The sequence below is a fragment of the Thunnus thynnus genome, chromosome 13, assembly GCF_963924715.1.
Source record: "Thunnus thynnus chromosome 13, fThuThy2.1, whole genome shotgun sequence".
Classification (NCBI taxonomy): Eukaryota; Metazoa; Chordata; class Actinopteri; order Scombriformes; family Scombridae; genus Thunnus; species Thunnus thynnus.
Window position 1 is genome coordinate 13,309,144 of NC_089529.1, and position 23,784 is coordinate 13,332,927.

The following is a 23,784-nucleotide window of genomic DNA, read 5'->3' on the forward strand; positions in this document are numbered from 1 at the left end:
GCTGCAGACAGATACACACAAGGACACACACACACACACACACACACACAGAATTACAACATGTTGTAGCGTTGGGTTGTAGTCTATGGGTTAAAGAGTTCACAAGTGAATCTATTGATTTGAACTAGGGCCCAAACAATTTTGGGGACCAATGCTGATACTGATATTACCAAGTACAAAAAATTCCGATATCAGTATATCAGCCGATAATCAAATACATATAGAATATATACATAAATGTACATTTTTTGCAATGATCCCTCAAATGTGGCTATCAAACACTTGTGACAAAGATATGTCATGGAGGCATGATATTTTACAGTTTAACAATAAACTTTATTGTATAAAATGACATCAGTGCACTGAAACAGTAAACTTCAATAATTATAAAAACACTGAACACAAAAGACATATGAATGTATATATAAAACTTGAATAAAGAAAAAGGATCAAATATACATAAAATTGCCTATATAACTTAAAGGCAAATATATATATATATATATATATATATATATATATATATATATATATATATATATATATATATATATATATATATATATCAATGCATATTGGACAACAAATACGCTGATACCGATATATCTGTGATAGGCCAATATTGGCTGACCGATATATCGGCTGATCGATATATCGGTCAGGCTCTAATTTGAACCACATAAATGCCGTCTCGTACTATTCTGTCTTTACTCAATGCCCTTAAAGGATAGCTTCACAATTCTCCAGTCTGTTAAAACAACAGTCAAGTATCCATATGAACAGTGAAAGAGGTTTTCCTTGCCGTAATCATTCCTCTTGTTCATACTGGCTATTAAAAGATCCCCTTCAAATGCACTTTCATTGTAAGTGATGGGAGTGTGTTAAAAATGAACCTGAAGCTTATATGAGGTTTCAGTAGTCTGAGTTAGTCATATCAAGTGGATATCTGCCACATTTGCAGTCTTTTTAGCTTCAAATTCCCTCTTTTTTCCTCTCCTGCTTTGCTGCACCACACTTGTGGAACAGCCTTTCTAACCATGTGAGGGCAGCAGAGACTCTCACACTCCTCTCAGTGAAATTTAAATAAAGGTTAGAAAAAAGACTAGACCTAGACTCTTTTCAAACAAGCTTAAAAACCATTTTGTTCAGGAAGGTAAGACAAAATTTTTTTGTCTTGTTATTTTCTTTATGTTATATGTTTTAACACTGTAGCACTCTGAGATTCACTGCAAATGAAAAGTGCAGTACAAATTAAATGCATAATTAATATCATTACTATTATTATTAAATTCCCTCTTTGTGTTTCCTCCGGCAGTGTTTCCCTGTTGAGCTGCAGTGGAAGTATAGTAACAAAAAGAGGGACTTTGGCACTAAAAAGACTGTAATGTTGAAAGATATCTACTTTATTTGACTCATTTGGAGGCCTGAAGCTTCATATTAGCTTCAGATAAAGTTTTAAATACATTTTTGCGCAGAAGGAGGCTTGTGGATTTTAGCCCCCATCACTTACATTGTAAGTGCATTATGAAGGAATCTTCTAATGGTCAGTATGAACAGGGGGAATGATTACAGCAAGACACCTACTTCAATGTTCATTTGGGCTCCTGACTGTTGTTTTAAGACTCGAATAATATGTGAACCCATGTGATATTGAGATTCGACATGTGGTTGAAATTGGCATTCTTGACCCTCGGCGGCACACGTAGTTTCCGACAACACACTGATGGCCGCCTCATTTGGTAGCAGCAAAGGACCCGAATTATCTAAAGCTGAATACTTAAAGCGATATTTATCCACCGATGAAGATGCCAAGAAATCAAAGGGGAAACTTAAAAAGAAGCGGCGTAAGGTTCCTGAGAAAGGGTGAGTAGATGAAGATTATTTTAATTCAACTATCGCCGGCAGGTTGAGCCGTTAAGCTAGCCGAGTCTCAGTAGCTGTTAGCTGTTTGGCGCTGCTCGCTGCCTTAAACTCTTTGTTTTGAGTGATAAATAGATGCACTTAACTCATTTTTACTTCTTTAACTCAAGGCTTAAAATAGTAGACGATGACATTGACTGGAAACAGATGGTGAGAGAGGAAAAGGAAGTTGAAGAGGAAGAAGATGAAGCTCCAGTGGTAAGGACTTGGCTAACTTTAATTAGCTGGTCTGATTCACACGGTAAAAACATTCAAAAACATATGTAACTTAATTGTAGACATATATTTCTGTCCTTATCGTTTGGCATTTGTGGGGGTATTAAATGGTTTGCAAGAAAAATAAACTGCGTTTTATCGCTTTATCATTATTTAAACCTTGACAAAAGAGTCACAATTTCAAAAATGCAAAAGGAAGTGTCTTGAGATAGTGTGCGATTTAGATTAAAAAAAACCTGTTATCACAGTACATATAAGTTGACATTTATATTCACACACACACATAAATATATATATAGTGATTAGGGCTGCAAACAACGACTATTTTCATACTCAATTCATCATGAAGTCTATAAAATGACAGAAAATGGTGAAAAATCCTGATCACAGTCGTCAGATTTGAACAATCTGTCTGACCAACAGACAAATCAGAGGGTGATTTAGTTATTCATGCCTTGCACCAGGCAGCATCCCTTTCATGTAAAATTTGGCTACCATGATATTGATAGAATGACAAAATCTCTAACAATGCTTATCAAATGTATCGTTATATCACTATATCACTTAATCCTGTTTTGTAACTTAATGTCTTGTTTTCATCTACTCAGATAGCGGAGGTAGTTGACGATCGACCAGAAGAAGTGAAACAGCTGGAAGCCTTCAGAACCGGCAACAGGTGGAAAGTGATTGGAGGTAATGAACCGTTGTACTTGAAAGAAGTAGAGAGAATCTGTGTCTGTGTGTGAAACAAGATGTATTTATTTACTTTGAGTCTCCTCTCTTAATAGCTGATGAAAATAAAGACTCAGATGAGGGAAATGAAAGAGGGGATCAATATCCAGAGCATGTGACATCAAGCAGGAGTCGCCATGATTCGCCAGAGCTTTCATCAAAGAGAAGAAGAGATGATTCTCCTGTCAGAAAGACCCGCCATGACTCCCCAGACATATCCCCTCCCAGGAGAGGTCGCCATGACTCCCCAGACATATCCCCTCCCAGGAGAGGTCGCCATGACTCCCCAGACATATCCCCTCCCAGGAGAGGTCGCCATGACTCCCCAGACATATCCCCTCCTAGAAGAGGTCGCCATGACTCCCCAGACATGTCACCTCCAAGGCAAAATTCAGGGAAATCGGGGAAGGTGATGAGTAAAGGTGAGTGATGAGAAATCATTTCTGAGCCCAGATCTCTTTGACATAGTAGCGAAGTATAATAATAACGAGAAAACCACCCAATATGCCATGTTTACAACAATATTGACATCCTATCTCATTACATCATTATGGTAAATGATAAATCTGGATATATCCATATATTGGCCCGCCTTTTAGGTTTTTACTGTCACCACCTCAAATTCCAACTGGTGGACTTCCTTAAAAGAGAAAGTAACTTTTTGTTTCAGTGTTCAGTTCATTCATTTAAACGCTTTACTAAATAACGGTTCATTTCTTTGTCAGATTCATCTCCTGCCAGGAGAAAACCCAGCTCATCGCTATCAAGTCAGAAACGTTCACCTGATCCCCGTCGGTCACCGCTGGCTAAGAGGTCTCAGAACAGACATGATTCAGACTCTGACCAGTCACCTCCACGAAAAAAGCCACAAAAGGGAGGAGCTTCGGACTCTGACCAATCTCCACCAAGAAGGCGTTCAAAAACAAGACGGGGCTCCGATTCTGACCAGTCTCCACCCAGGAGGCGGCCACAGAGTGGGAAGGTCTCAGATGAAGATCTGTCACCACCTCGTAGACCTGGCCAGTCACAGGTGAACAACTGATGTTATCTGAAGATTAATATGAAATATTTCATCTGTTGATTGGGACCAAGTCTTTACTCAATCTTTTTTTCTTTTCAGGGCCATAGGATGCTTTCTGGTGGGAAGGCAGGTCTGGTTTCTGTAGATGTTCTAAGAAAAGAGCAGGAAGAGAACCGACGCAGAGAAAGACACAACCAGCCACTGGAAGGTTGGATCAGCTTTTTTTAATTTAAGATACTTTTCCTTCACAGCTGTTCATGTCAGAGCTCACAGGATTTTGCATCTCGTATCACCTGTGATTCATGCATACCTAATGATCATAGTACTGATTAGTTCTTTTAAAGTTAAATGATGCAATCTCCGCTGAGATTACATTATACCATTTTCCCTGCTATCACTAGATGAATCCCGCAATGCTCAGACTGTGTTCCGAGACAAGAGTGGTAAGAGGAGGGATTTGGATTCAGAGAGAGAGGAACAGAAGAAGAAAGCTGGAGAAAAAGCAGCAAAGGATGAGAAATACGCTCAGTGGGGTAAAGGGTGAGTCTGCATAATATCTTCTCACAATAGAAAAGGCTACAGAGTGCAGTTCTGTACACATAAAGCATTGAAATGTGTTATGTACCTACTTTTTACCCTGATCAACATCAAAATATGTTTATAGGTTGGCCCAGGGCCAAATGCAACAGCAGAAACTTGAGGATGCAGTGCATGAAGCCCAGAAGCCGCTGGCACGTCACTACGATGACGAGGATCTCGACCGCATGTTGAGAGAGCAGGAAAGGGAAGGAGATCCGATGGCTGCCATGCTCAGACGGAAAAAGGACCGCAATACTAAGACACAAGGTGTTAAATGTTAAATATATGTACCTTGTTATATGAGTTGACTGATGCAAAATGGTTGTTTGCCATCTACATTATACAGTTAAATAAACATCTGTAACATTTTACTTTTGTTTTCCAGACAAACCTCGATATAAAGGCCCTGCACCACCTCCAAATCGTTTCAATCTTCAACCAGGCTACCGGTGGGATGGAGTTGACAGGTATGGTGTGCGAGTCTGTGAAACAGAGTGACGACATGGAGTGAATGTGACCTTATGTCATTTAACATATATTACAGATCCTTACTCCTCTCTGTTCTCCCACATCTCATACGGTTGCACAGTTATTTGTAAAATTATTGTGAAATGAGGAGTGTTATGGCAGGATTAACAGTGGAATTTCATTTTGTTTGTGTCTCACAGGTCAAATGGTTTTGAGAAGAAGCGCTACATGCGGATGGCAGATAAAAAAGCCATGCAGGAGGCAGCTTATAAATGGAGCGTCGAGGACATGTAATGATCAAGAGCAGAGCTGAAGAGCAGGATGGCCCATCCTCAATAGAACTAGTGTGACATCAAAGTCAAGGCAGAATATCTCATCCATACTGTTGAAACAACTACAGATTAGACACATCTACTCAACACACCTGATATTTTGAAATAGATTTTGTTTCAAAGCAGTTTGATACTGTACACTGTACAATATACTGGATTATAGCAAACTGATAAACTACAAACATAACTGTACATAGCAGTGAAGTGACAGCATCTTTATGATTTTGTAATTATTGATTCTATGTGGAGCAGAGACAGATGTGTTTTCTACAGTTTTATTAAATAATTTGTTTTTGTAAAGTGTTGAGCTGTGTGGTCACTTCACACATACATCAGCACAATTTCAATTTTCCATGAAAGCATAATGAAGTCGACATTCAGTCATGTTATATGGTGGAACGGTGGTGTATTGCACCAAATATAAAATAGTTCTGGAAGTGCATAGTTTTTTTTTTAGCCTCTAAGAATCCAATAAAAAAACTTTTTCAGGGGAGTGGGCTTGACTCAGCAGAAATTTTTCTTCAGACAGTAACAATGGCAGGTTTCCTTTAGGTGCTTAAAGTGAGTCAGCATGAATAGACAACTGGAAGGCCTGAATAAAACTGAACCATCGTTAATGTACAAGAAGTCCTCAAAATGCTATGGATGAAATCATAACTGGCATATCAACAGATCCATCTCAGCAACAGCTGAGCAAGCACCATCTTCTGATTAAGTTCAAATATTTTGGTTGAAAGATTTTGGAAAAGCTAGTTAATGGATCTTGAGTTGGGATTGTTTAATAGAATTATATTATAAATTTATAATTCAAATATTATATCTGTAGTTATTTCATCATACATTTGCAAATGCACAAGACAGTGAGTGAGCTTGTCCAGAGAGAAAGGGGTTTGATCAACTTCTAGGATAATATATGCATAGAAAATTGAGTTCAAAGGGTTAAAAGTTTTTTTTTTTCATTTGTTACTTTATTTCCACATTCTCGTCAACACAATTGTAAATTACTGAACCTATGTGTTCATATTTACATACAATTATAATTGAGGACAGGATTTGGAGGCTGCTGGTATCAGTTGAGTGAGTAGGAACTATTAAAACGAGACACGTTATAACCTGTTTCACTACGGAGTGTTTTTGTTGACGCACTTGTATTGGGGACATTTAATGAGGTAACACGAAGGTACTTCAAAGGTTCTTATAACTAATAATTGATGAACGTAGTGAAATAACCGTCTGTGAAACTCGTTTAATTTTTGGGGGACCTTTGTAGCTTCAGTCCGGGTGAAAATGGCGGACTGGAGTCCGATAGCGAAGGCTTACGACCCGCTGAAAGCCGGTAGCATCGACGGCACGGACGTGGAGCCCCATGACCGCGCCGTATGGAGGGCTATGGGAGCCCGATACAAGCCCAACAAAGGTGTAGTAGGAGACCCTCTGCTAACCCTGTTTGTTGCCCGATTAAACCCCCAGACCACCGAGGAGAAGCTGCACCAGGTATTCTCCAAGTACGGAGACATCCAGCGGCTCCGGCTGGTCCGGGACATCGTCACGGGCTTCTCCAAAGGGTACGCCGTGATTGAGTACAAGGAGGAACGGTCTGTTGTCCGGGCCCGTCGGGACGCCAACAAGCTGGTGGTTGAGCAACACGAAGTGTTTGTGGATTTCGAGCTGGAGAGGACCCTCAAAGGATGGGTGCCCAGGCGGCTTGGCGGCGGGCTAGGAGGGAAGAAAGAGTCCGGACAACTGCGGTTCGGCGGCAGGGACAGACCTTTCCGTAAGCCCATTAACCTCGGGGTCGGCCCGGAGCAGGAACGGGCCGGTGGAGGTGGTGGAGGGAGGGAGTGGGACAGACCGGGAGCGAGAGACAGGGAGAACCGAGACAGAGAGGCGGAGTGGGGGAGCAGAGGCAGGAGAGATGACCGGGACAGAGGAAGAGAGAGGGATGACCGCAGACACGGAGACAGGAGCAGGCACCGGGACAGGAGATGAAGCCCATATTTACACATCTTCACATCTTCTCATCTGGATCACTGGAAGTCTGAGACAAATGTTGTGATGCACACACCAGCTGCCTGCTTCCATGTGGGCAGTGAAGGAAACTGTTACTGATGAGGCTTTCCAGTGTTTCTGTTTAACAGACTTGTCTTTGAGCAAATAAGACTGGACTATATGGTTAAACAGAACCTGTTATCGTATCACTTGTTGTGATACCTGTTTAGATGTGGAAAATGGAAAAACTCCTGTCAAGATTTTAGGTTGATGTTGATGGTATTGGCATGTCGACCTGAAGCCGCCATCTAGTGTTCTTCAGGGAAATCTGACTTAGTGAATTCTTCTGTTGTGTAAAGTCAGCAGAACATATTTATTTACAGTATTTTATAGACATTTTGTATATTGATGTTGTACAGCCTTTAAAATCAGAATGTGCTACTGAATGGACAAGATGTAATTACTTTTATACACCTATAAAATATCTTTAAATCTTATTGAATTCAATCCGTTTTAGTCTCTGTTTTAAAATCTGAGGTGTATTACAGTATTAAAGGATTCCTTAGTGGTCTGGGTAGGTGGGCTGTTTAACAATTTAGCCTCTTAGTCAAACTGTACATGTTTTTACTGAGGGAGATTTTCTGAGCTTCATACTTGGTACAAACCCAGAGATGAAGGGTTGTGTAACATTGCCTCTGTTAGAGGAACAGAGCCAAATAAACCAAGATCAGTTTAAGACAGTGGCGTCATCCTTTTTTAAGGTAAAATGTTACAATCTAATGATTACAAAAAAAAAATTGACTTTTCTTTCTCCATTGTCAGACATATTGATTGAAATGTTTTTTATTTATGTATTGATCAGCCACTAGCAATTATACAATTTTTCAATTTATGTAGAATTTACAGCTGTAATAAAATGTAAAAATGTCAGAATAAGCTAAAACATTTATTATTTGGTTTCTTACAAACTGAAAAAAAATTATGAAAAATTATTTTTCATCATTCACTTGAACATTTTGTTGTTCGCTGTTTTTCACAGTAACTTAAAATGACCGACTTGAATCTAGGTTGCTACTTGTTTGTTCAGTCATGCTTAAATCAGTTTTTCCTACTGATTTCTTAATGAAAACAGTAAAATCAAAAATCCTCCCACGTGGACAAACAGAGAAATAGTCAGACTCTTCAGGAAGTCAGTCTTTTCATAAACATTGTTTGGTTAAAGACTTAATCTTAAATTGTGCGACTTGCACATTATTGTAGATCTTGTGTTTTCTAGAGCTTGAAGTCTGAGCTCAGCTGCTGGATCCCCGGTCCTGCCCATTGGAGCAGATCATGTTTCACTTATGAGTCACAGGGTGGATTGTTTTCTCTTAAGCTGACCGTAAAGTATGCCTGAAGTCATCAATATGAGTTGTTAAAGGTCTGGTTGTTAGCTTTAGTTCATGAAGTCTCATCCAGTGACTCCAGACACTGAACAGACAGCTGTGTGTACACATCATCAGTCCATTAGCTCATCTGATTGTCCTGCTGCTGGGAAACTCATCTCTTGTTACCCGAGAGGAAGCTAAAGCTGAGAAAAGAGTTTGTGCTGGGAACAGTTTGCTTAATAAAACTGATGTAATAAAGTAAACAAAAACAACTAAAGACTGTGATTAACCTTAAAAAAGTAATTTGTTTCGAAAAATCCTCTACAACTTACATTTCCCTCCAGTTATACACAATAACACAACCCATAAACTGGTTTATTAAATCATGTTTATAACTGTACACTGTGTTGTATGAACATAACTTCATCACACACAATATTTTCTGGTTGTAGAAGAAAGAACAAACTGGGATTGACAGTCTGGAGAACACATAAATGATAAACTAAGAACAAATGTGAAGGCATTTGCAACAGTACTTAAATCTAATGGATTAATATTAATTCATGTATAATAAAATAAATTGTCTCAGCTGGATGACATGTTACAAGTTGAGTCTGAGGAAAAAGGTGTGACTGTCAAACACTAAATGCTGGGAAGTACACATGCAAGCTTGTTTCTTACGTACATCATAGTTTGTATAAACTATCACTCAGAAGTCGTGTTTGGTTCTCCAGACAAGGCCGTTCTCAGCCGTCCAGCACACCTGCGATTCAAGATTGGCCAACCGGGGTAAGTCTCTCTTTGGACTGTCCTGAACTCGATCCTGTGAGGCAACACACACACAGACACTGATGAGCTGTTCACTTCATGATAATGCTCTGTGTGACATTGAGAAACCGGCTCTCACCTGAAGGCAGGGTTGATACCGATGTTATCTGGCTGTGGGAGGGCAGGTGTTCGCCTCCTGCGGCAGGAGGATGGTGGAGGGAAATCCTTCTGATACTGAGACTGCATCTCTGTTGTATCCTGTGTCTGATCACGGTCGCCTTCTCTCATGTCCTCCCCTGGTTCCCCGTCCCTGCTGCTGTTTCCTCTTCCTGTTTGTCTCGAGGATGTGGGACGAGAACGGCGGGACTCCTGCTGTGAGTTCAAGGTGACATGTTCTCCTAAAGGGTAATTATAACCTTGGTGAGTGTTTCATTTCTTACACATGTGTTAAATATCACATGAAATATCACCGGTTTCTGTCTACGGAGTCAAAGTTGTCATGATACCTTTTAAATGTTTTCATAATTCAGTCGTACATCAAGACTAAAACTTAAACCCTTAACAGGTCAGCCGGTACTTTGCTGGCAATGTTTAGCTATTCATATATCCATATTTGTTTTCTGGAAATGAAGTCGACTGTGACCTACTGTATGAGGCAATTTTACATTTACCTTTACATGGATGTTTTTTCTGTTAATTACTGTATTATTATCATTTCAATATAACAACAGTGTAGTACTTACATTGACTGATTAAACCTTTAAATTAAACAAAGAACTCATAAATAACTTTCCTGATCTCTGAGTTCACACACACACACACACACACACACATAACCCAAACATCTTCCTAAACACACATATAACCACTACACACACACACACACACAGACTGTACACTGCCTGACATGCTCACTTTCAGCACTGACACAATCATAAGTCCACTAATGCAACACACAGCTTATTTTAAAACAGATACCATGAGTTTACTCTCTAGGTTGAGATAAGAGTGCGGACCTTTGCCTCTGTGTGGCTGTGTGACGGGCCTGAAGCAGAAAGCTTCACGCGACGTGGTTTCCATCTTAGCAGGAGTGTCCGGGTAGAGGAGAAATCCTGGGGAGAGGCAGGACATAATACAAAGGCTAAAAGGTGGGGTTTAAAAGTGCCTTATTATAGGAAACTAAGAGTAATTCCAGTAAACACATAACAGCTTAACATTTGCTGAAATGCTTCCAGTCAGGGGTTTTCATTTTAGTGTTTGAACTGGAAAACCTTCAAGGCTCCAGGCTATCTTGACTCAAATCATGGGAACTGGTTTTGTTAGTCACGGCTCATTTAGGACCATTTACTGCTAGAAAATAATCAAGAATATAATAAGCAAGAATAACTTTAATGAGATATTGATCAATCCTTCACATTGAAACAATATCTGTGGTAAGACTGCAATGTTTTATTTTTGTCTATGCATTCAGAAAATTACTTTGAGATTGAAGTAAAACTACAAATATCATTTTGAATGTTTTTATAATTATTCTTATAGTGGAAACCTATCTATTTAATCTTCGGTTTACTCAATCTTCTTTTGTCTTTTTTTCTCATTCAAATAAATTCAGTGAACTACATTTATTTAAAAAGCATTTTTCCCACCTGAAATACAGTATATTTGAACTAATACATAATGAAAACAACATGAGGGTCCATTAAAGTTAAGGATGAGTTATCTGGGAACATTACTAACTGAATCTGATGCTGGGACAGCCGAGCAGCAAACCTTTACCTGCCACTGTCGGTGGTTCTCCCCTGAATGGTTGAGCATTTTGAAAGAATCCATGGTGGCGGCGTGGGGGTCGTAGGTTGACATTTCCGATGAACATTGTGTCTGTTGGTTCCAGGCTGTGCTGTGGGTTCACTGGCATCACCAGCAGCTCTGAATCTGTGGTGTCTGGTACAACAAATACTGTAAAAAAAAAAAAAAAAAGACCACCGCACAAAATATCAGCACATACAGCCTATAAACAGCTCTGAGAAAAGTTACCCTACATGTAGAAGATATAAACACAAGATGTGGCACAAACTCTGTACTGTCTACATTTCTTTGCACTGTGTTTATGTGTGTCAGGCTATACACAGAGCTGCTTAAAGCTTGTTTACTGCAGTAGTCATGGTGTTTCATTCTTCTCCAGTGAGTGACAGATACAGTAGTAACTAAGTGGGACAATAAGGCAGCCCGGCCACCAACTGAGAGACTTTGCAGTGGCTGCTTGGACAGACAGGTTTAAAGGTGAACACAGTCCAGTATGAAGGGTTTTTGAAGCAGGGCTTATTTAACTGGGGAACAAAAATCAACACTGACTCTCTTCAGCAAGCTAGAGGAGCTGAGCTCAGCCTCATTGCCAAGGTAACGCGACTAAAATGTCATGTCTTGCATCAGTGACTCAAGTAAGACATACAGTATTATCAAAAGTCATAAAATTCAGAATACTTGTCTATGTTACAGTGTAGCTTAGCAAACTGGTGAGACTGTAATATAATCCAGATTAAGATAAAGGGGTGAAGTGACAGAAAGCTGCAACAGTTTTACTCTTTAATGAATCTGTAGCACAATAAATCCAATCAAAGGGCTCTCCACATTTTTACATACAGCTGTATGTAGATCGATGTGTTGTTATGATCTCCACTACTGTAATTAAATCTGTTTGTGTTCAGAACAGCAATAAGACGCAATATAAATCTATAAGAAGAATCTGTTCTTATTTTAAAAAAACAAATGATTGTTTGTATCCAGACAGCACCCTGATCATGTCAACGGACAAAAAAATGTCTTGAATCAGCTATTTGACGATAACTGTCATAACGGAAAATCAAAACTGTTCACTGTTGCATTTTTTTTCACAGTTTATTATGTTAATATCATGATTCCTTTCTGTCCTAAAGGCCTTAAAGTTGACTTGATTTTTTCAGTGTCATTTATTCAAAATTACAAAATTATGATTAATTATGATGTTGAGTCAACCAGCAGCCATCAAACCAGAGTGAGTCACAATGTTAAAAAAAATGTCCAGTAAGTTGTTACTCTGTGAAAGGGAGAGTTCAGGGACTCAGAAGCCCCACAGCCACAGGAAGTGACATCACCAGCGACAAAAGCCATGGTGCAGATTTGAACATCACGCTTATTGCAGAGCAGATTGGAAGAATCCCTGTAAGGAAACAGAATGTGAGTTTAGATGTTGTTTCTATTGCTGTTTGGAGGAACCACATCAGAAGTTGAAGCGGACTCTACTCACTGTGATGCACGGCCATGCTGTTCTCCTTCCAGGTGGTGCCTTGGTTAACCCTGCAGGTGTAGGTGTAAGGCTTCTCATCAGCCATCGGGGCCCAGATGAGGCGGCACAGATTGGGATTGACCAGGCTGATGTTTCTCCTCCTGCGGTCTTCAGTGGACACATAAATGACAGCGTTGGGGTAGGTGCTGCCCACCAGCCGGCTGCCGGCTGTCCTGCCGATACTCACAGTAGGGGCCTGGGATCTGGTAGATGGGTGGGAACTTGCAGTCCACCCTGGCGTTTCGCTCCAGGTATGTTAGACACGAAAACATCTGAGGGCTACGAGGAGTGAACAGAAATGTGGACACCGAGCTCACTAAAAGAGATGCAAACAATAAAACAGTATTTGCATGTAGACTTACATTTTAATTACAACAGAGGCATTTTGTTATTTCTTCAATCTGCAACAATCCACCTCTTTTATATAATCATCCACACTTAACTTTTATAAATTACACATGAAACGGATGGCTACAACAACCTTCAATGACAACCAATAGATTTAACAGTGACATGACAGTCTTAAAAGATAAGTGAATTAAAAAAAAAAGAATCACACATACTGTGAGTTTGAGTTTGATGTGCCAAACAGGAAGCAGGCTGTGGTGAACAGGTGAGGCTCCATGGAGATTGGTATCTGTCCGATCAGATCAATAACCTTCACGGCAGAGTATGAGTTCAACATGAGTTCAACATAAAACATGATGAGAAAGTTTGAACATGCAGAACCAGACTGCCACAAGTGATTAAAGCAGAAAAAAACAAGATGCCTATCACAGTAAACATGCAAACAAAGCACAAACTGCATCATATATTTTTATATCCACTATAGCGCAATAATAGCGGGTCTGGATGTGCCGATCTGGGTGGGCTGCAGACGAGACTACGCCTATGCAGTGACTTTGCACTGCAGCAAACTGCTGACTTATGCGCACATCTTGTCCCTACTGCAGGTGAAAGAGCTGTAGAGTCATGCAGACATATATTTCTGATAGATGCAAGACCAATCTGAAAATGTTAGATTTTCTATAATGACACACCGGAGCCCTAATTTTTTACCCTGCAGATGAGACAGCCGGTCCTACCTGGTAGTTGGTCCCTATCCCGAGCTGCGCCTGTGTGCCAGTATGCAGAGCAGCATCCGCAGCATCAGCAGAGCAGCACTGACAGATGCCTGCTGAGGATTCAGTTATTGCTCACCACTGTATGTCTGCACACACACACACACATCAGCTGTTATGAAAAAAAGACCATATCTTCAATGCACTGATCCACGAGCAGGGATCCAGGAGCAGTGAAATATGAGAAGGAATCTCTGGGTTTAATTCCGCTTTCTTTACATTTATAATCTAACAGTCACTGCTCTGAGATTTCATGATCATTACGGACAATCAGAAACTCCTCATGTGGGATGCAGGCTTGATAAGGGGTCGTAACGTCTTTATAGTGGAGCTCTTACATTATAAGGTTGGTGAACTTAAACATGTGTCTGTGTTGGAATGTAGGTGAACATAATGTATTTTTGTCTTTAATGGAAGAAAACAATCATTTTGCTTTTTCAATGCTACCGCTGCTCCCACGCAGATACTTATTTCTGGGGAGCTGTCATATGTCGATGCAAAACAAGATTTCCCTCTGCAGGACAAAAACTGGAGGCACCGCCACAAATAATGACAAAACCAGCGATCAATGTTTTGGTGACATCTAGTGTAGAAGAAAGGTGTAGGTGATGTGTTATTATGGATCCCACTGCTTTTCTTGGCGAGACACGCCCTGCGTAGAATTCAAGCGCTAAAATTCGTCATTTACGCATTAAGCTGAAATTATACCTTCCACGTCCATGTGTATGCGAGAGTCCGCTAGGGTACACATAACATAACATTTTTTGGATGTACGCGTAGGCTCTGTGCAGACATCCGCATGCCTCGAATTTGTTGTGACCATGCAGACATGTCTGCTCCAGTCTGCGCGATCACAATGCTAACTTCGTGTAGATGCCGATCTAACGTGCATGTGTGGAACGTGTCCTCCAAGCAGACTCCAAAGTAGTATAAACAGAACCATTACACATCCATGGTGTCCACAGCTGTCCGTGTACGTGTCCACTCAGGATTGTATCTATGGCTTTAAAAATCACGTATTTTTGAACTGCTAGGCTTTCCATATTTGTTTGTGCCGCTAGCCTGCTATTTCCTAATTGTATGTTCAGTGGGTGTCTGGTGTTGAGTAATGGGAAACATTAATTCTGAGGGACTATGAGTTAACAGTTTGTATTATGTGTAGTTTGGGAAATGGTGATATGGGGCACTGAATTTTTCTTTCTTCCCTGTCAGATCTCTTTTTCCAGGACTGCTGCTGCATTGGGGAGCCATACCGCTGCATGCCAGCCACAGCGCACCACAGGACAGATAGACATGTTGCCAAGGTCTGCCATTTGAGGTTTTGGAGGTTTGCAATGTCCAAAAATAAAAAGAATCACAGGGCAGCTTAGTATGGTTTCAGTGCTGGGACCTGAGGCAAGAGCAGCGCTAGAGGATGATAAAACCTCCAAACAAACCTCCAAAATGTCCCGAAAGTGCATTTCAAATGGCGGACCCGTCTATCCATCCTGCGGTGCATTGTGGCTGGCGTGTGGCGGTGCGGTTCCTCAATGGAGCAGCAGCAACAGTCCTGGGAATAGAGATCTGACAAGGAAGAAAGAAAACGGCAAAACAGGATCCCTGAGCTGCCAGACGGCTGCCTTGCCTCTAAAACAACCTACAGCTGCTTTCTGTTAATTTATCTCCAGAGAGGGTAAAAAAGAGAGCGAGTGAGAGACAGAGTCGGTGTGTTGTGCTAATTCTTGTCTCATCCGTGGTCTGATTAACAGTAAATTCATCAAATTCAGTGCCCCATATCGATATTTTTTAGGCTATGCATAATACAGCCTCTATGCTTGACTCAAAATGTGAACTCATAATCCTTGAATGAACATTTCTTAGACACCCACTGAACATACAGTTAGGAAATAGCAGGGCTTGCCATAGCGGTGTGAGCATATGTTGTTAACATATTAAAAATCACATATTTTTGAACTGCTTGGCTCTCCATACGAGCACGGATGCCTGGTCGATCTTAGCACTTGAATGCATTTAATGCTGTACTTTTTTTGTCAAGAAAAGTAGTGGAATCCATAATAACGCGTAGGTGATGCACATGCGCAGACATTAAAACTTCACATGACTTCAAAATAACACATTTTGGAGTAATCTAAATTTGTTCCTCACATTTTCCATGAGAGTAGGAAAAAAGTGTCACACACTCTGGCTCCCTATGTATTTCTCTTTTATTCAGATGACGTTGATCTTGAGGAAGGCCTGAGCACCAAAACCTCACCTGAATAAAAGAGAAATGCACATGGAGCCAGAGTGTGCAACACTTTTTTCCACTTTCATGTCTACTTCCAGTGATCAGCACCTCACTACAACCCTCGGTGTGCATTACTTTTCCATTATATATCCTCACATTTTCCATAACACTCATTCACTTCAGGCTTGTGAAGGATTTGAACTTACTGAAAGTTAACAATAATAACAGGAGTTTCTCCACTGCAACTTTGGTCCCATTAGAGACACAGCAGTAACTGTGACTTGAAAACTCAGATGTCATCCTTTCTTTGTTGCAGTTTAGAGATGCACTAACAGAATGTCCTCACATATTTTTAACCGATTTAAGAAAAAACTTGTCCATAGAAAACACAGGAAACTCGCAAGAAATCAATTTTATATTATATAATTTAGTATACTTTTAGTGGTACATTGAATAAACAAAAAAAACAAACACTTGTTTATATCAAAATATCTGTATTGCAAATAACACTGAGCAGCTAAGCATCACAAAATGAAATGGAAACATAAAATAGAAATTGACTGAGCTGACTGAAATTAATGTCTGTGTTACATATGTATAGCAGATATACATCTGAGGCACGTTAGAGTCAAACAGAAACACAGACACTGAGCTCACTAAGAGAGACACAAACTGGAGTTTAATCACTCCGACAGTAGAAAGTTGCAAAATAATTATTAACAAATTAATTAGCATAGGTAGATCGATCTGTTCCTCTTAGATTAGCCTTCCAGTTGCTTTCTTTGAAAATGTGTTTGTTGTACACAGGACAGATTTGGTCTTTCATCAGTTGTATTTAAATGTAACTAGAAAATTTAAAAAATTTGGAAAATTACAATTTACCAAATATTAATGTGTGCTTCAGTGGCTTTCACAGGGTCATATGATGTGAAACCTATTGAAAAATTACATTGCAGTATCCATAAAAAGTGGACAAAACATTAATATACAGTCCAAAGAGGTGTGCCTTATGTGGTGCTTGAAGTAATTATTGGTTTGCGTCAATCAGAACTGAATGGAATGGGGAAAATTATTTTACAAGTCATTTGAGTTGTAATTTATTGACAATCCCTGACTAATCATCCCAGCTGTTCTTTAGAGGGTGTGAGGAGGTTCACTTTATAGACTGGAGCTGAAGGTCCAAGATTCAACTGTGTGTTGTGTGGTCATGTATGAAGAATTTACAAACACCAGTTAAACTTACTGGATACTGTAAATATGTAACAGTATAGGCTCCTAGTATTCTACTTTTGTTTTGCAGCTTTTACTTGAGCTAATAGGCCAATATAGTAATGCAAACAAACACCCAGTCTGGTGTGTTAGGATCAATTATTGCTTATCCAAATGGATCGTACAGTCTGTGATCTGGACTTCAGACCATCAGACTCTCCATGACGCAGATGATAAACTCTGCAAACAGTCAACAGCTGCTTAATTTCAAACAAAACCATGTTCACCAAAATAGATGTACATTTTTCACCATTAGGAAAGCAATAATGCATAAAAATGAAGCATTCTACAATATTTTTCTTGGTCAAACCTGAGTCCAATATGTTGAAAATATAAACTATTAGGATCTAAACATGACAAATATTTGTGCACGTTAACAATTAAAGATGCATTGTCTAAGTGTATCCACTTATTTCAGATGTGACTGGTTTGAAATCAAATAATACACGTTTTGCAGGGCTTCACGGCTCTTTTAGCAGCTGTCAGATAGTTTCCATCATCTGGGCCAAAAATGAGCCCCCGAACAGGCATACCAGTTATGGCACAGTAGGTGAGAATCAAATCATCCCAAAAGACACTTGACCACATCAGACACAGTAACATGAACTCTTTCATAAATGAGAGGAGAGATACTAGAAAATAAACACACATAAACATGGGTTAAAATTTGTTTTTGTCACATGATGATACTACACAGCTTTTTTGTTGGACCTCAAGGAAAAGTGTAGAATCCAGAGCTTTAAGAAGTAGTGACTTAAACAGTGTTTGGTGCAGTTTGATAGTATAAAGGTTAGTATTGTGGTAGACTATAGCACTCAGAGTATAGTAGTCATCACTGAAGAAGAATAGGTGATGGCTCTGTGTTTCATCTGCAGTATATCAGCAGCAGCATCCAGCAGAGGAGCAGCAGGGATCACAGCCACAGAATCTCTAATGAATACTTTTGGCAGGGATCACTACACCTGCCTTCTCTGCTTTTCATAGTCAGAAGAGAGGAGACACAGAGGAGAAAACACAGCATAAAGCAGCAGTTATCCTCTCTGCTTTCATTCCTTGCTGTGGTTTGCGTCTTCTAGAGAACTCTGCAACACTTCTGTCAGTGTCCTGGGAGACTGCTTCAGTATGGCAGTTGTTCAGCAACTGTCCAGAAAGGACCTTGACAAAGCAGTGTGAAGAGGATACAGAGTCTAGCTTTAGTGTATCTAACAAGATGAAATTACAGTTGCAACATATGCAAATATTAGATAATTTTACATGGCTTTAGCCTTTATAAATAAACATTTTGTCACACTACATCTATATTTCTTCTTCTACTTATTCAGTACTAAAGACTTCTGAGAGGCTGATTGCTAGTTCACTCCTTAAGGAACCCTTACATGCGTGATACACTGCACAGAGTTATATTGGATGTCATGCGGCTGGATTTCAAACAGCAACACCTTTTTGGTACCAATCAAAACATGTCTGTTGCACCAAAAGTATCAACAACTAGGAAAGGTGGCATTGAATGTCTGGTCAGATTCATAATCTTGTATACTTATTTTTCCATTAGATTGTGCTTGCTTTAGATCACAATCTTTAACAGTTTTTACTGTATTTTATGTAGGAAAAGTTTTTGTCTGACAGCTTGTGTTTTGGCAACATTTAACATCCTAGAACTCTGGCTTTTTTGGTAAATAATAAAAGTTATTTACCTGTAGTAAAAGCATCTTTATGTCCCTAAAAGAAACTCAGAATCAAGAACTTTCAAGTGACGTCCAACCCTACATATCAGTTATTTACCAGTCCAATGGGTTGCTCAATCAGGCATGTGAGTTAGCAGTTTAGAAATGCTACGCTAAACGTCAAACCTCATTTACTACCACTGGCCTAGCAGTTACAAGATCAGTCACCAGCTTTCACCTCCCAATAGTATTTATTTTTTGGTACTTTTACAGCTATACAGCTTTAATATAATAATTAATGTAGGTATGCCGATAAAGGAATACAGTAGTTAAACATACTGGGAAATATGCTTATTCACCTTCTTGCTGAAATGTATCATCAGTATGAAGCTACAGCTAGCTGCTGGTTAGCTTAGCTTAGCATAAAGACTGTAAACAGGGGGAAGCAGCTAGCCTGGCTCTGTCTGAAAGTAACAAAATATGCTTGCTAACACCTCTAAAGCTCGCAAATTAACAAGTTATATCTCGTTTGTTTAGTTCGTACAAAAACGTGTCATGAAATTGTAAAGTGGGGGTGGGGGGGTGGGGGGTGGTTCTGTGCAGGACTACTTTTTGGCCGAGGACAGTGAATTCCTGGGGTCTCGTCACTGTGAGGTTGCCAGGCAACCAGCGGAAGTCACTGCACCCGGCCAAGAAATAATCCTGCCAGTATTTCCCAAAATGTTGAACTACTCCTTTATGATAAGCCTTTTAGCAGAATATTCAAACACAATATAATTCTGTGTTTTTCAGTTTATGTGATGTGTTTTTGTATTTTACATAATTGAATTGTCTGTGAATTAGTATTAAATTATAATATATATATTGAATATGGTTGGGTGAGAAACTGCTGACATGTAGCTGCGGAGGTGTCTCAGCTAATCCAACCCTCATCACAACATTTCCTTTTTCTTGGCCATTCAGAAGCCTGAATTTAATCTTTCAATATGGGCCCAGAGGTTTGTGTATTGACATGCGAGCCTCTGTCCTCCTGTAAAAGAGGGTCAAAATCAATACATATCCTTATACAATACTGAGAAATGTCCCCAAAGTCCATTGGAGCAGCATTTTCTCCCCCTCCCTCTCCCCGCCCGCCCCCCACCCCCCTCCTCTGTTTCTTCTATAAGCCGACCTCTACTGTATCTACCTCTGGCATCACACTGCAGAGCACTGAGGAAAGCTCAAACTGCATCAGACAAGGTGAGAATGATTCATATACTATTATTTGCTGAATCTGAGCAATATGGTAAATACTGAACTGTGTTATACAGAATGCATTTCTTTCTTTTATTCTGATTGAAATATTTGGTTTAATGCTGGAGTCAGCACTAAAGCAAATATCTGAATGAAGGCGAGAGTAGGTGTGCATCAAACGAGCAAACAAAACACAGCTGAACTGCTTTATGTATTTTCTCTGAACATAAAGATTACAAGTAGGCAAATAATCAGCTTGTGTTCTCTCAGAGAGGTTAAGCACAGAAATGCATCAATGCTGGTAGTTCATCAGTGAAGTTTCCAGTTCATCTCTTTGCAGCGTAAAACAGTAAGGCTGTGTTGTGCTCAGTTGTTCAGTACTGTATTATGGCACTTTTATACAGTAACCTCTGTGGGTCGGCACAGGCGCTGCAGAGCTGTCACATCCATGTGTCTGAAATCTGAGCCTGCTCTTTACAGCACTGTCAGCTTAATTTGAGTGGATCCTCAATAATAATAAAAAGACACAAAAGCAACATAAACAAGCTTACTGTTCGGGTCCGTATGTATAGTATTTGGATGATATTAGTTTGATCTGACTCTGTTTATATCTCTATTTTCAGGAAAGTTGGGAGAATGTTCCTCTTTACCACAATTTTTCTTTTTGGTAAGGTAATTTTTGGCTTATGCAGCATAATGTCAGTGGAGATTTTACTAATATTGACCTGTTTTTTCCTTTCATTATGAATGCTTTTTCTCATCTGAGTGACTTTTGACCGCACAGAAAATTTATAAAGTGTGTTTTTAATGGTTTTGATAAGTATCTGATTGTCTCTCTGTGTTACACTGCATGCAGGCTTTGCATCAGCTCAGAAGGTGGTTCAGTTTACCTACTGCTTAAAAGACGAGCTCCATCTCAGAATGGATTGCAAATATTCAGCTCCTGCTGAGTCGCCAGAAGTGTTTTGCAAGTATACACAGGGTGAAAGACTCCTTGACACCACCGACCCCAACGAGGAGCAGCATGCTCCCTTTAAGAAGCGCGCCAAAGCACGCATCTTTCCAGGCAACATCTGTCGCCTGCTGTTTAGAAACCTGCCCAGCGGCAAGCACAGCTTCACCTGCAACATCAAAGGGACCCAGGCGGACAATGTCACATCATCCAAAACCTCAGAGATTGACAAAAGTAAGCTGCTTCTGCTAATATTTAGTATCAGCTGTTCCCACCCTGTTATTTTTGCAAAAAAAAAAAGAAACATTTGAATGACTGCCAAACAAAACGCAAAAACTCCTTCTGAACGTGTGTTATGTTTTCTTATTGCAGAGCTCCTCCTTGCCTGCTCAGCTTGGAGTGTCCTATTACAAAGCTGCAGTGGCCTGCTGTTGACCTTGATGACACTTCCCATGCTACTGGAAATTCACTGGCTGTGAACAAGGCGCCAAACTGCTGCATACAATAACACTGCACCCATAATGAGCTGGTGACTGCTAGTGGACTCTCCTCAAGTTGTGTGTATGCACATATTGCAGTTGACCAGAATGTAAGCACAGTATATATTCGGTATAACAAAGGCTTGCATACTCTGCATCATGCACTCAATAGTAAGCACACGTACTACTGCATACAATTTATACTCTACAGTACTCTCACATATAAAATTGTTGAAATGTACAGTACAGAGATCTGCTGGATCTCAGCTGATTACTGACATACTCGCCTCACAAGGTGACGAGTTAGAGCATGAATTTGACTTAGTCATTAAATTGAAATATTCTGTAATATTAGAGATTTTATCCAATGTAATGAAAGATTTTGAGTCTTTCTTGCTGTTGTGTACTCTTAAATACACAAATGAAGAATTGGTGGCAAATTAGAGGAATTTTACAAAGGGATGAAAACAAGCCAAAAGTGATGCAGCATTGCACTAGAATGCAGTCACTGCTGAGTTTAAGGTGAGCCATCTATTTTGCCTGGCTGAAATCTGTCCCCTGTGTCTCCACATGGCTGCCAACTGATAAGGGCAGATAGAGGGGACTTGTGCCACACAGGTGCACTGCTGGAAGATTGTGTCATATTCATTGATACGATCCAAGTTGGGGAACAGACATCTTTGGCAGGGTTTAATCTAATGATTAGCAGAAAAACTAAATCTTTAAAACTGTTGTTGGCTGACCACTGATGCATGCATGAGCAATAAAGTTTATATTATATTCAGAGGAGATTATATATAGTCCCACGACTATTGCGACAAAGAGGGAAAGAAATCTATGAACGCTCTAGGTTTAGATCCACACTGATGGTTCTGTTTATGAATTTACATTATGCTTTTTATGGTGAATTGTTTTCTTCGATAATGTAAAGGATTTTTACTTATGTACATAGTTGACTAGGTGGCGTGTAGCCAAAGCACAATCATTTAATTGCACTGATAAGCACTGCTGTATTATGTACTGTATAATGACAATAAACTGAAATGACACTGAACAGTATCAACACAACTAAACTAACCAACTTATTAAATGTGTTTGTGCATGAAATCTGGCATGCATCTTTAGACTTACTATTTATACTATACTGAAGGTGCTGTTGATCTCCTGTGGAAAGTACCACTTCACTGAAACAGACTGGATTGTATTAGAAAATGTCAAAAAGAAGGAAATGACTGCATGAACTACAGTCATGAGGAAATACCAAAGTTTAAAAATATGCAAAGCAGAGAATCTTGTCTGAGCAGGTAGTTTAAGGATTAATACAAATGAAGGAAAAAACAATGATTGGACGGCACACTAAAAAAACTGAAATGAATGTATTTGTGCTCCTCCGATATCCTGAAAGCAATACACCTTACTGACTATACTCTGTAACTACTGAACTCAAATAATGGCAATTGCATCATGATGATTCCTGCACAGAGCAAATGTTCCCATGTGTTAACTGTTTCATGGAGATGATTGACAAGTGATGTCAATAATGTTACTGTAATTCTCTGAATAACCTATATTATCCTCTATATTGATAAAGAGTGCTAAATCACATATGTGTGTTTTCAAAGTACTTGTACTGTGAAATAAAATGTTTAATTTATATAAATGTATTTACCAAATACACCATACCACTAAAAGTGTTTGGGTGTCCACAAACTTTCCTCAGTCTTTCTTTGAGTTTAGCATGTGTCTCATTTTACACTGTCAGACCTTTTTCCACATTATCAATGTGCTGTTCCAAGGATGGAAAAAAGGTTTTGGATGATTGTCAGACATGCAAGAATGCCCCTTTTTCGGATCACAAATTTTCAAAAGCAGTCTCTAATGACTCTTGAGGGGCAGAACAAATCACAAAACATAAACATATTTATCACTTTCCATTAGTGATACCTTAAAGTGCAAATCGATGTGCTTTATGTGGTGAGGATTTGTGCAATACAACAGAGGCAAATAGTTTTTGTTCATGATGTTCTAAGCATTAAAACTTTCCATTTGAAAAACTCAACAGCAACATGTCTTTTCAGAAAACTACCCCAGTTATTCAGCTTAATCCACTTAAGTTCAAACTTGA

General features: G+C 39.6%; 3 protein-coding genes and 1 long non-coding RNA gene across 5 annotated transcripts; 3 read left to right on the top strand and 1 right to left on the bottom strand.

Moving 5' to 3' along the window:
• The first annotated feature begins 1,676 nt into the window (after positions 1-1,676).
• bud13 (BUD13 homolog) lies at positions 1,677-5,568 on the top strand. Of its 2 annotated transcripts, XM_067608096.1 has the most exons (11): positions 1,677-1,863; positions 2,031-2,118; positions 2,745-2,829; positions 2,925-2,999; positions 3,102-3,290; positions 3,594-3,898; positions 3,989-4,097; positions 4,291-4,429; positions 4,554-4,735; positions 4,854-4,935; positions 5,137-5,568. In XM_067608096.1, the coding sequence occupies exons 1-11, from the start codon at positions 1,724-1,726 to the stop codon at positions 5,228-5,230; spliced, it is 1,488 nt and encodes a 495-aa protein (XP_067464197.1). In that variant the 5' UTR covers positions 1,677-1,723; the 3' UTR covers positions 5,231-5,568. The 2 variants fall into 2 exon arrangements, with proteins under 2 accessions (XP_067464197.1, XP_067464196.1); XM_067608095.1 differs by having other exon boundaries at positions 2,925-3,290.
• An 835-nt stretch (positions 5,569-6,403) lies between these two features.
• On the top strand, positions 6,404-7,759 carry snrnp35 (small nuclear ribonucleoprotein 35 (U11/U12)). Its single transcript, XM_067608097.1, has one exon. It carries the CDS (start codon positions 6,556-6,558, stop codon positions 7,255-7,257), a length of 702 nt encoding a protein of 233 aa, XP_067464198.1. The 5' UTR covers positions 6,404-6,555; the 3' UTR covers positions 7,258-7,759.
• A 679-nt stretch (positions 7,760-8,438) lies between these two features.
• On the bottom strand, positions 8,439-10,196 carry LOC137195597 (uncharacterized). The gene is made up of 2 exons (XR_010931142.1): positions 9,532-10,196; positions 8,439-9,447 (listed from the first exon to the last, which is right to left on the bottom strand). It is a non-coding gene; the product is annotated as an uncharacterized lncRNA (long non-coding RNA).
• Positions 10,197-20,594: 10,398 nt separating this feature from the next.
• On the top strand, positions 20,595-23,350 carry LOC137195010 (thy-1 membrane glycoprotein-like). The gene is made up of 3 exons (XM_067607088.1): positions 20,595-20,895; positions 21,085-21,414; positions 21,553-23,350. The coding sequence occupies exons 1-3, from the start codon at positions 20,865-20,867 to the stop codon at positions 21,657-21,659; spliced, it is 468 nt and encodes a 155-aa protein (XP_067463189.1). The 5' UTR covers positions 20,595-20,864; the 3' UTR covers positions 21,660-23,350.
• Positions 23,351-23,784: the final 434 nt, after the last annotated feature.

Excerpts from the sequence above, each read along its gene's own strand:
- bud13 (XM_067608095.1), top strand. The coding sequence starts at position 1,724 with ATGGCCGCCTCATTTGGTAGCAGCAAAGGACCCGAATTATCTAAAGCT. Across the intron at positions 4,430-4,553 it reads TACGCTCAGTGGGGTAAAGG|GTTGGCCCAGGGCCAAATGC; the intron begins GTGAGTCTGCAT and ends ATATGTTTATAG. Across the intron at positions 4,936-5,136 it reads CGGTGGGATGGAGTTGACAG|GTCAAATGGTTTTGAGAAGA; the intron begins GTATGGTGTGCG and ends TGTGTCTCACAG.
- snrnp35 (XM_067608097.1), top strand. The coding sequence starts at position 6,556 with ATGGCGGACTGGAGTCCGATAGCGAAGGCTTACGACCCGCTGAAAGCC.
- LOC137195010 (XM_067607088.1), top strand. The coding sequence starts at position 20,865 with ATGTTCCTCTTTACCACAATTTTTCTTTTTG. Across the intron at positions 20,896-21,084 it reads TACCACAATTTTTCTTTTTG|GCTTTGCATCAGCTCAGAAG; the intron begins GTAAGGTAATTT and ends CACTGCATGCAG. Across the intron at positions 21,415-21,552 it reads AACCTCAGAGATTGACAAAA|AGCTCCTCCTTGCCTGCTCA; the intron begins GTAAGCTGCTTC and ends TTCTTATTGCAG.